At 62.9% G+C, this 11,474-nt stretch overlaps 1 protein-coding gene and 1 long non-coding RNA gene across 7 annotated transcripts in view; one reads left to right on the top strand and one right to left on the bottom strand.

Moving 5' to 3' along the window:
* Positions 1-459: 459 nt before the first annotated feature.
* Positions 460-4,481, bottom strand: LOC121107501. Its single transcript, XR_005841700.2, has 3 exons — positions 4,421-4,481; positions 953-1,463; positions 460-881 (listed from the first exon to the last, which is right to left on the bottom strand). It is a non-coding gene; the product is annotated as an uncharacterized LOC121107501 (long non-coding RNA).
* The window catches only part of AHDC1 (AT-hook DNA binding motif containing 1), a 43,460-nt gene continuing 34,386 nt past the window's right edge, over positions 2,401-11,474 (top strand). For 2 of the 6 annotated variants that reach the window (XM_040651979.2, XM_040651980.2), the window contains exons 1-2: positions 2,401-2,657; positions 2,996-3,089. Coding sequence is in view for 2 of the 6 variants with exons in the window: in XM_040651977.2 (XP_040507911.2) it covers positions 4,504-4,900 (397 nt within the window). In the remaining 4 variants the exon portion in view is untranslated. Of the gene's footprint in view, positions 3,090-4,463; positions 4,901-11,474 lie in introns of those variants that run through there. The other 4 variants (XM_025143038.3, XM_040651981.2, XM_040651978.2 and 1 more) reach the window with 4 other exon arrangements.

Raw genomic sequence — 11,474 nt, 5'->3', positions numbered from 1 at the left:
GGGACGGCGCGTCCGGGTGACCCGGGTGGCCCTGGGGAGCCGCCTCCCTCCCCCACCCCGCCGCCAGGAGGGGCCACGAGCGACGCTGCGACACGAGCGGTGCGGGCGCTGCTCCCCTCCGCGACGACCCCCGGCACGGCCCACATCCGCGGCTACGGACCCCACTCCCCCCCCCTTCTCCCCCCCCAGCATCCTCCCTCCTCCCAGCCCAAACCAAACCACAGACCCCCGGCTGACCCACCTGGACGGACATGGTGGTGATGCCCCCCCCCCCCCCCCCCCCCCCCCCCCCCCCCCGGATCCGGGCAGAGCCCACCCGTGGGGACCCCCCTCCTTCCCCCCCCTCCACTCCCAGCCCAGCGAGGGCTCCGTGCCAGACTGATATCTATATATATTTTATGATAACTATAGAGATGCACTTCAAACCTGACAAAGGACTTTGACAGTTTTAAGCATCTCTTTGATTAATACATGACCTTTTAATGCTTCGGATTAAATTAATAAATCTTTTACATTCTAACCCATCCTTGCTTGCAAAGGAATGTTTTCCACGCGACCTTCTGGGCACAGCAGCCGACCCGACCCTCCGTCCCAATGCACGTGCAGGGCAGGTGCAGCAGCACATGGGGCAGGCACAGCAGTATATATAGGGGCAGGTACAGGGATATGTGTGGGGCAGGTATAGCATTGTATATGGGGCAGGTATAGCAATGTATAGGGGCAGGTATAGCAATGTATAGGGGCAGGTATAGCAATATATAGGGGCAGGTATAGCAATGTATATAGGGGCAGGTGCAGCCATAGGCGGCCTCGCAATATCCACACGGTGCAAAACCCGGCGAGGCGAGGACGGAGGGATCCTCCTCGTGTCGGAATCATCCCTAAAAATAGCAAGAAAATTCAAAGCTGACATTCAGGGCAAGGGGACGAGGAAGCCTGCAAAGTTGCTCACTCAGCCACCAGCGATTGCAGCGATCCTGTCTGCGTGTGCAGATTCCTCTGCTGACCGGGCTGGAGCGCAGGGCTGCTCCTCTCCGCGTGGTTTCCAGGAGGTGGGAGCGATGCGTGCAGGTCTCTGTCCCCTCCCCGTCCCCCATCCCTGTGACCCCCATCCCGTCGGGGTGCGGGGATGGAGCTGATGGGTTCGGGGGTGTGGTAATTCCGTGCTGCGGGGCTCGACCCCAGCAGCTGACCCCCTCCCCCTGCCCGGATTTGGGGTCGTTGCAGGCGGCAAACCCCGACCCTGAAGGCAGAGGGCTGCTGTGCAGTTGGGTGCTGTGTCTCTCCCTGCACCCATGTGTTATTCCGGCGGTGACTCACGTGTTATTAGCAGCCAGGCAGTATTCCCAATTCCCTGGAGTTAACCCTTCGCTCGTCACTCACACAAACAGTGTCACAACAAACAGCGGCGGTGTTATCCGCCTTAATGAGTTTGGATCTGCCGGGCTCCGGGAATGTCAGTGCTGGAGGGGAAGCAATGGGGAGATGGTCGGGAGATGGAGGTCAGGGGGGTGGGAGGGGGGGGGGCTGGGGGACAGCCCACTGCTCTGCCACCGCCACCCTGGGGGCTTTGGGCATCGCTCAGCCCATCAGTGCCAGGGATGAGGGGCTCCTCGTGCACCCCCATGCGTGGAGGATTAGGAGGAATTTCTTCCCAGAAACAGTGGTGGTGCGTTGGTACGGCTGCCCCGGGGGGGGGGTGCGGGGGGTCGTTGCCCCTGGGGGTGTTCCAGAACCGTGGATGTGGCGCTTAGGGCAGTGGGCAGTACTGGTGGGGATGGGTTGGGGTTGGAGCCGGTGGTCTTGGAGGTCTTTTCCGACCTGAATGATTTCTGTGGTTCCAGGAGTTAGGAAACAGCGGGGAAGTTTCCTGCACCGCCAGACCGTTGGAACAGCACCCAAGTTAAAAATAATAATAATAATAATAATAATAATAATAATAATAATAATGATTATTAGGAGATTTTAAAATTAGGAAGAAAAAAAAAAAGAAGGGTGCGCGCATGGGGCAGATGTGCACTCCGCGCTGTGCGGGTGCAACCCAGGAGAGGGCAGCAATGCCCCATACATCCCGCTGGGGGAGGGGGGGGGGGGGGGCGGGGGGGGGGAAATCCCGGGGGTGCAAAGCACCCGAAGGGGGGGATCACCCCCCCCACCCCCCACCCCCCCACCGCTCAGAACCCCCCTCCCAAAATCGAGCGCAAAAGCCGCGCACCCATTTGCGCCCTTCCCCGCCTCCTCTGCGCGCTTCGCAGCAACGGGGAGGAGAAAAGCGAGGCGGGGGGAGGAAAGGAAGGAGGGAAGGAGCTGAAGGGGGGGGGAGAGGAAGGACTACAAGGCCCGGCATGCCCCGGCGGTGCTGCGCGGCTCCCCGGGGTGCCGGATGCTGGCCGTGCCGCTGACAGCGGAGCGGAGCGCGGTCCCCGCCGCGCACGGAGAGGGCAGGGCGCGCCGAGCCGCCGGCTGCGCTCCCCCCGCTCCCAGCCCCCACAAAGCCGGGAGCGGCAGAAGGCAAGAGCGAGGGAGGAGGAGGAGGAGGTGGAGGAGGAGGAGGAGGAGGAGGAGGAAGGGGGGAGGCAGCGGCAAGCAGGGCTCTGCTGCGCTGTGTCTTTCTTTGCTTTCCGCAGGCGGCTGAGCGGCGGAGGCGCAGAGGGGAGGTCGGTTCCCCTCCGCCTCGCGCTCCGCTGCCTTTTGTGTGTGTGCGAGGCGAAGGGGGGGGGGTCGGGGGGGGGTTGGGGGTGAGAGGAGAAAAGGAGGAAAAAAAAAAAAAAAGCGGAGGGAAAAAAAAAAAAGCGAAAAAGCCGAGCGGCAGCGGGGAGAGAAAAGCCAGGAAAAATCACATAGAGAGGGGTGGAGGGGGGGGGGGAGAGGAGAGGGAAGGAGGAAAGCAGAGAGGAGAGAGCAGGCAGGGGACGGAGGAGGGGGCGGGCTGGCAGGAGAGGAGTTGCCTTGGGGAGAATGTGAGCAGGAGGCGCTGGAAATGCTCTCGTTGAAGGTGGCGAGCGGTGCCGACAGCTCCGGGAGTCCCGCGGGCGGTCAGGACGCAGCCCCGGCGGACGGCGCGGGGCTCGGGGCGCTGCAGCCGACGGGTGAGTGCCCCTTTGTGCGGGGCTGGGGCGGGGGTCGGGGCGGGAGGGGGCGGGAGGGAGGGGGTGTGGGTGTGTGCGTGTGTGTCTGTGCGCGGGCGGAGTGGGGGGGGGGGGGCACCCCGCTTTGGGGCGAGGGGAGGGGGGTGGGAGGTGGGCACCCCCCCCTCCCCCCCAAGCGTCGTCCCCTCCGTCGAAGTTGCGCGGCGAGTTGGTGCCACAGCGCGGAGTTTAATGGCACTTGGGGAGGGGAGGGGGGGCCCCGCGAGCCCCCCGCCGTGCGCCGTGCCATTGCCATGAGTTCAGCCTGTCCCCCCACCCCCCCACCGCCTCCCCCCCGGGCTGCGAGCGCTGAGTGACAGCTGTCAGAGCCGGCTCCGTCCGCTAGAAGGCAGAACGGAACATGTCAACAAAATTTGGGGTTATCCTCGCAGCCCGGGGGGGCGTGCGGAGCTCCCCCCCCTCCCGACCGCCCCGACCCCCGCGGCTCAACCGCCCCCGGTTGCAGCAGCGCGGGGAGCTGCGGGATGGCACCGGGGCGGGGGGGTGGTGGGGGTGGGGGACGGGGACGGACGAGGGGCGGGGGGGGGGGGGGTCCCCATCCCCGCTGCCAACTCGCGTGGTGCGCGATGCCTTCGCTTTGCACTTGTGCCGCCCCAAAATGCTGTCGGGCAGCGGATGCTCGGAACCTCCCCGCCGCCTTCGAGCTCCGAACCCCTCGGCGTGCTGCGTGGGGACGGCAGGACCTCGGGGGGACGCAGGGCTGCGGCCACCCCGCCGGGTCACCCCGCTGCCGATCCCCCAAAGCCCCCCGCGAGGGAGGTTGGGGGGGAGGGGGGGGGGGAGGGGGCAGGTGGAGGCACCCCCGGATCCCCGCTTGTTTACTCGCCGTGGGAGGAACTGGCCCCGGCCGCGACCAGGTGGCCTTGTGCATAAAGCCACTTGGCCGGTTGCTGTGAGAACAGCAACCAAAAGCCACAGGCTGAGCTCATTGTGTGCTGGTGCGAGCCCCGGCGCGCTGTGGAGTCACTCCAGATTTATCCTGGCGTGACAGAGAGCAGAAGCGAGCCCCGAGGGCGCGGGCATGCATCCTGCCCAGCTGGGGGGGGGGGGGTTATGGGGTGCGCGGCCGAAGCGGGGCCCCGCGGCCCTTCGTGTCCCCCCCCCCCCCCCCAGGTGTCCCCTTACACTGCTGCTCTCAGGAATTTGCAGGGGAGGGTGGTGGTGGTGGTGGTGGTGGTGGGGAGGGGAGGAAGGGGAGGGGGGGGGGGGAGGGGGGGGGCTGGAGAAGGGATGGCACGGCGCCAAATTCCGCTCTGCCATGTCTCTGTAACCTGAATAGGGCCAACTCCATCCCCGGTGCGAGTCCCCCCGTGGCTCCGCCGCCGCGCTCCGATGCAGTTGGGCGGGAGGTGGCATGCTGTCACCCCCCCCCCCCACTGGCTCTGCCCCCTGTCACCCCCCCCCTCCCACCTTCTTTCTCCCGGATCCTCGTCCTAAAGCTGTGCTGGGGGGAGAGGCTGTGGGTTGGCACGGCGTTGGGGACGGGGGAGCCAAGGACACGCCGGGAGCGGGCGGCCGGAGGAGGAGAAGCGATGGAAGCCCATGGAAGGTTATAGGGAGCCTGGGGGGGCCGCGCTGCCCTGCCCTCCTTAGAGCAGGCTGCAGGGACCCGGGGCGGGCTATTTCTGCTGAGATCCCGAGGAAAGCTCTGGGAGAATTGTGGGCTTCTATAAATAGTGTGTGTCAGCCGAGTGGAAACAGGGCCTTGAAATGCTCCTGCTATTCTCCCGAGTGCTTGGAACCAGCTCATGGTAAACAGGGCAGCGCTGGGGAGGGCTGTTTCCTACTTCCGGGCTCGCGACGGGAGCGTTTTGGGGGGAGCAGGAGGAACGGGGGGGGGGGTTTGGCACGGCGATGGAGCTAGGCTCCCCATGGGGCCGGCTGGCTGCTGCAGGGCCATGGCGGGGCCGTCTGCATGTGGGGCGGCCCCTGGTTGCATTGAGACCCCTCCCGTCCCCTCCCCAGCATCGGGGCTGCGGTGTGTTGCATAGTGCTGGGGGCTGCAGGTGCCGTCGGATTGGGCTCGGCTCTGTGGGGGATGCTCTGCAGAACACCCCTGAAAGGTCAGGGTGGCTCTGTGGGCTCTGTCCCTTGGGGTGCAGCCCCCCTGTGAGCGCAGGGTGCTGTGCGTCGTGGTGTGCTCCGTGTTCGTCTCTTCCTCGTCGAGGCTGGCGTTAGTGCTGCTGCACCTGGGGTCAGTGGGATGCTGCCCTGCACCATGCCTAGTGCAGCACGTGGGTTGCAGGCCAGGCATTGCATCCCTGTATCACTCCTCTACTAGGGACCCCATCCCTCGGGGGCCTTTGCATGCAGAAGGGACTTGAGGGCATTCGCCCGGCTGCAGGGCTGCATCCCAAAGGTTCCCCCATAGCGGTTGAAGCCCCTCTGTGCACAGCAGCTCACCGGTGTGCAGGGCTTTGCTCCCGCTGTTCATCCCGAGGCGTTGCACGGGGACCCCGCTGTGCTCGTGCATCACACCCGGTGCACAGCCGTGCACGCCGGCATTCCCCTCACTCTGCCAAAGGTGCACCCTTGGAAAAATACCATAGCGGGGAAACAACCGGGATGCTGCTGGGCGCCGGCTGTGAGTTTCTTATGCCACTCACAGTGGTGCTGGGGGGCAGCTCAGCATCGCAGAGCGGTGCAGCTGGACCTCACCGCCTGGTTTTGGGGCTGCGTGGCCGGGGCGAGGGCTGGCGGTGCCGAGCAGAGCGCGCAGCGCCGCGTGGGTGGGAAGGGGCGAGCTGAGCTGAGTCCGTTTTGCTCTCTGCTTTGCTTCTTTCTTTTTTCTTTTTTTTCTTTTTTTTTTTTTCCCCTTTTTTATTTTTTTTATTTCCCTCTCTGTGGGTTGAGCGTTGGGGCGACAGACAGGGAAAGTCTGAGCAATGGTCTCTGCGCTGGTGCTGTCTTCAATCACCGCGTCCCAGAATCCCTCGCTCTGGGCCTTCTAGGCACAAGGGCTTACAGCGAAAATCGGCAGCTGCAGCTGCGAGTGAAAGCACAAGAGCCCGGCTGGGTCTTTGGCATCGGCAGGAGAGCAAAAAGCTGGGGGAGGCGGGGAAGGAGCGGGGGGAGAGCAATGTGCCCTGTGGTTTTTTTTCCAGCCCTGCCACCGAGGGGTTGTGTTTCAGAGCGATGGTTCCCGGGCACGGGAGGGGGGTGCGCGGCGATGCCTCCGGGGAGCTCATTAAATCTGCTGCCCCCCCCCCCCCCCAACCCCCCCATGCTGTGCCTCACCGACCGAGGATGTGGCAGGGAGAGACGTGCTGAGCGGAACAGCACCAAACGAACCCGCTGCCCGGTGGGGACAGTTACTGGCCCAGGCAGGAACGCTGCCCTGGGGGCTCACCTGTTGGAGCACGTAGGGCGGGTGTGTGCCAGCAGGGCCGTGACAAAGGCAGCCGTGTGCCGAGGATTCCCTTTGCAGTGGGGTGAAGCCCACGGGGACACCGGAGTGACTTGAGGGCTTGGGGGGAACCGTGGGGCAGCAGGAGGGGTCGGCATATGGGGCTGGCGTGTAGATCGCAGGGAGCGAGGTGGGTGACAGCGGGGACACAGCGCTGTGGTGGAGAGCGCAGGGACCCCCGCTCCCACCCGAAGCCCACCGCGCGCAGGCGTGAGGGCTGTGGCAGCCTCGCGAGGCGGGAAGCCGAAATGTGGTATTGATCCTCGCGGAGGGAGAGCTGAGTGGTTCTAGCATCCGCCAGCCCCAACCTCTGCCCTCCCCGTGGCTCAACCAGCTCCAGGCCGCCAGCAGCATCCCTTCCCCGCGCCACCACCCCCGGGGCCCCGAGCCCTGCGCACGCTCCTCGCCTCCTGCTGACTTCAGCGCATCGGCTTGGGCTCGGCGCCTGTAAATTCCTCGCAAAACCTGGGCCTAAAATATCTGGAGGAGGAGGACGGAGCGCCTTGGGCGAGGGAGATGAGATCTTCAGCTGCGGGAGAGAGGGAGGCAGCTCCGGGCTCCTCCAGCTGCCGGCCCCCGGGAATTCGCCGGGAATAAATCTCACCCAGCCAACTCGGTGGTTGGGGTTGGGATGAGGAGCCGGGGGCACCCGGGGCGGTGGCATGGGAGCGAGCTGAGGAAGGACAATAATGAAATAATAAATGCCGAGAGGGAGGTGCTAGGCGGGAGCTGTGTGAGAACCAGTTTGCGAGGTCCAGATTGGCAGCAGATCCTGAACCAGGAGGAGCCGAGCATCCATACGGCCCCTGCCGAGATCAGACGAGACGACAGCGGCTTGGTTTGGGGGAAGAAATTGGAGGCGGGGGAAGCTTTTTTGCTGAAATGAAATTTGAACCCCGAAGTGGGAGGGAAGTGGAGGTGGGGGGCACGGCTCTCTCCACATGGTTATTACTGCTGTTTTCCACCCAGCTGAAAGGAGAATGTAGCTTAATATGGACCCGCGGGGAGGAGAAGCGATCGGGAGCAGGGATTTGTCAGGAGGGAGCTGGGAAGCAGCGAGCAGTGTAGAGGTGAGAGCGGCCGGCGGTGTGCCCCGAGGTGATGGCTGTCTGGCCGTGGGCGCGGGGCTGACACAGGGCACCATTGTTGGCAGGGGCCAGCTGTGGCCCCCCCAGGGCTGTTGCCCTCAGCACGCAGCTCGGGGAGTTGGTGGGGAGGGAAGGGGGGACTCAGGGGGTGATGGTTGTGGTGGTGTCAGGGCCTGGTCAGGGCCTGGTTGGGGTGTTTGGGGCCCGGTTGAGGCCTTCAGAGCCTGGTTGTGGCATTTGGAGCGTGGCTGGGGCCTTCAGGGCCTGGTTGAGGCGCGGTCAAGGCCTGGTCAAGGTCTGGTTAGGGCCTGGTTGAGGTCTAGTTGAGGCCTAATTGAGGCGTGGTCAATGCCCTGTCAAGGCCTGGTTAGAACCTGGTTGAGGCCTAGTTGAGGCCTAGTTGAGGTGTGGTCAAGGCCTGGTTGAGGCCTGGTCGAGGCCTAGTCGAGGCCTAGTTGAGGTGTGCTCAAGGCCTGGTCAAGGCCTGGCCAGGGCAGTGGGTGGGTGCTGGGGGTAATTGCAGGTGAACCTGGATGAGGAAAGAGATGCAAAAGGGATGGTAGCAGGGCGAGTTTACCCCTCTGAGTAGCCCTTCTTGCCTGTTAGTTTCCCCGCTATGCTGCTGTCCCCATGTCGCCTCAGCCAGCCCCGCCATTGCTGCTCTTATTGTGCTGCACTCATCGCACAGAGCTGCTGGCTGCTGGCGTCAGCCCCCGCGTTGCTGCAGCTGCTGGCTGTACCCCAGGCCATGGTGGTGCTTGGGGACACCCCAGGGTGCTGCAAGCACTGGGACTGGGAGATGAGGAGGAAAAGGAGGAGGTGTGTGGTGGGGGGCTGTGGCCACGATGGGCAGCGCTTGGGGTTGTCTGAGCCCTCCTTGGTGAGGGGCAGCCCAGGCCATGCAGTCCCCCCAGGCTCAGCTGGGAAGGAGAGAACACCCCCCAGCCCTGCAGCCCTGGCATTTTCTCCCCATCCCCCATGTTCCCACCTCAACTCCTCTCTGATGCTTCAAACGCAGAGATGCCCTAAAGGCAGCAGAAGCACCTTAGCAAGTGCACACTAAATATTTGAACACGCATGGGTGGCTTTGGGTTTGCTGCTGCTTTTGCCCTTCCCCAGCCGTGACCCTGTTGCTGTGAGTGGTGTGTGCTCCTCTGGAACCTACAGATTTGGGGTACCTATGGGTGCTTTTCCTGTTTCAAGGCAGGGTGTGATATTTGCTTGGCAGCTCTCACTCTGAATTATTACGTCTGCTCCAACAGAACCAGCATGGTACTGCTGTGCCACCGTGGTTGCCGTTGCATCCACTGTGAGCCATGCTACCCACCTCCCCAGAGTCACAGAGCCAGACCCCTGTCCTTCATCCCCACACTCTCCTCTTCCTCTCTGCAGCAGCAAAGCACCCTGCAGCCGGGCCCAGAGCCCATCGGGAAGGGGGAAAGCTGTGCTCCCCTCCCCTCCCCGGCATTCCTCGGGAGTGAAACACAAGAGCTGGCAGGGCACTCGCGCTTTCTCTGGCCTCCGCTCCTCCAATTCCTGAACAAAGCCTCCTGCCTCTCCCGGGAGCTTGAAACAGGAGAGGTGGTTGCTGCTGGACAGGAAAGGCGAGCTGTCCCCTTCTGTGCTGTGTCAGGAGGCAGGAGATGGGACGTGGGTGGGTGGTGGCGGGCACAATCCTCGCAGTCTCTGTGCCACCCTGCAGCATCACCCCAATGCTCCACCAAGCAGCAAAAGCCCACTGTTTCAGAGGCCTCCTCCAAAACACACCACTGTGTATGATGGTTGGAGGTCTGGCCCAACGGACTGGCCGAAGGGTTTCCCACTCCCTCCATCTCGCTGCAGGATGCACATCATATTGCTATGGAAACTGAGTCCTGGAGGAGTCCAGTTCAGATCCGGAAGGAACCACTTTAGCCCCACAGAGGACCGATTTATCCCCACTCCAGTCCCAGCTTGGTTCAGGCTCCCAATTACTGTGCTGGTAATATGGGTTGGTGCGTCCATGCCAGCTTCACTCCCATGAGCCAGGATGATGGATCCTGCAGTTGGGTCCCCGTCCACCTTCCCAAAATTCCGACCCCTTCCTGCAGAACAAAGCTCTCCCTCCCCACCGCCCCCGGTGAAACAGGCCCCTGTTGGAGCACAGTCCCCGACAGCGAAGGTTATTTTAATGGATGCATTACTTTAAACGAACCCTCCACCATCTGTTCCACCCCCTAATTACGCATGCAAAAAAAGCCCATCTCACAGCCAGCGCAGGAGAAAGTAAAGATATAAGTGATTTAAATGCATGTATCCCCAGCTCTGCTAGCAGCTGGGATGGGCTGCGCTCCCCTCCTTCCTCCTGGCTGCCAGGCAAATGGTGCAAGTTGCAGGGAAGGAGGCAGAGGGATTGGTCTCCTGGGTTTGGTGGTGGTCGCTGCGGATGAGGAGGAGGAGAAGGAGGAGGAAGGGATGGCAGCTCTGATGCTAGCAGAGGCAGGGGTGGGAGTTTGTCAGCAGACTCCCCCCACCAACCCCTACAGGTTGCTGAACCCCTGTGGTGGTGGAAGCTGAGCCTTCAAAACTTGGGGACATGTGGCTGTCACGGAGCATGGCGGGGAACTGGGGGGACACTGCAGCCTGGCTGTGTTCGGTGACGTCTTGTGTGACTGCAGGGTCCTGCAGTGTGGGGTTGGGCTGTGCATTGTCCCCGTGTGTGATGTTGAGGTCTTTGTCCCGTGAGAGCCTCAGCTGGGGACACAAGAGTGACAATGGGATAGCACTGGTGTGACAGTGGGGCCAAGCCCCAGCTCCGTGCCCTGCGGTGGGGCTCATCCTCACAGCCCCCAGGTTCTGCCCGTGCATGGAGGGGATGCTAAGGAGCACCAGGGATGCAGCTGGGGTGACCGGGGTGTGCTCAGCACCTCCATGGTGTGTTTTCCCACCATAGCTGCATTGCATGAGCTGTCCCAACAGTCATGGCCCTGGAGTGCCCCCAGGCGATGCTCAGATCCTGCGTTCAGTTCCTCAGGGCTGCAGGGAAGCAGAGGGTGAGTGCGAAGGGGTGATCAAGAAGCCTCCTCCAACAAGGCAAAACCATAAGTATTTGAAAAAAATACCATTTTTTATGCCAACCTCCTGGTGATGGGGTCCAGGCAGTGTGTCAAAGGTGACAGCATATCGGGGCCACAGTGCAGACCCCATCCCCACGGCTATCCCGAGCGTGACTCAGTTTCCTTCATCCCCAACACAAACCCTCTCTGGCGATGGGTGGTCAGTGTGGCTTTGGGTGGCCCCGAGGGGCATCCTTGGGGCAGGGACACAGCCACAGAGCAGTGCCACCACATCCTGGGTGCCGTCTCCCCTCTCCCTCCATCTCCCTCTCTCCGTGTCTGACTGCAGCAGATGCGCCAGCTCTGCAGGAAGAGGGAATTAAGTTGGGCTGGAGGAATTTTAAAGATTGCTGCAGGCCTGAGGGTCTTAGATACCCCTGTGGAGATGGGCAGTCATGCAGAATTAATCCTATCGGCAGCCTGGCTCGCCTTCAGCCGGTGCAGATCTCCAGGAGAGCGCGAGGGAGCGCGGGGGGCGATGCTGGGGGCAGCTGGGCGAGCACCGGCGCCTCTCGGCGTCGATGGGAAATTAATAATGAAAAATTAAAGCCCGAACTCAGCCTTCCCGCAGCCCAGAGGTGGGACTGGAAGGGGGGAGGAGGAGGCAGGCGAATTGTGCTAGGCTTATGGAAAACCTGCAAGCCGTAGCAGACGGAGCTTGATGGCACGAGCAGGATGCTGGGGTCACATCCTGCTCTGGGGGGGGGGGGCTGCGTGGGGCTACACAGGGCTGGCT

The sequence above is a fragment of the Gallus gallus genome, chromosome 23 (assembly GCF_016699485.2).
Source record: "Gallus gallus isolate bGalGal1 chromosome 23, bGalGal1.mat.broiler.GRCg7b, whole genome shotgun sequence".
Taxonomy (NCBI): Eukaryota; Metazoa; Chordata; class Aves; order Galliformes; family Phasianidae; genus Gallus; species Gallus gallus.
Note: the sequence above shows the minus strand (reverse complement) of the source record. Positions and strands in the feature narration are given on the sequence as shown.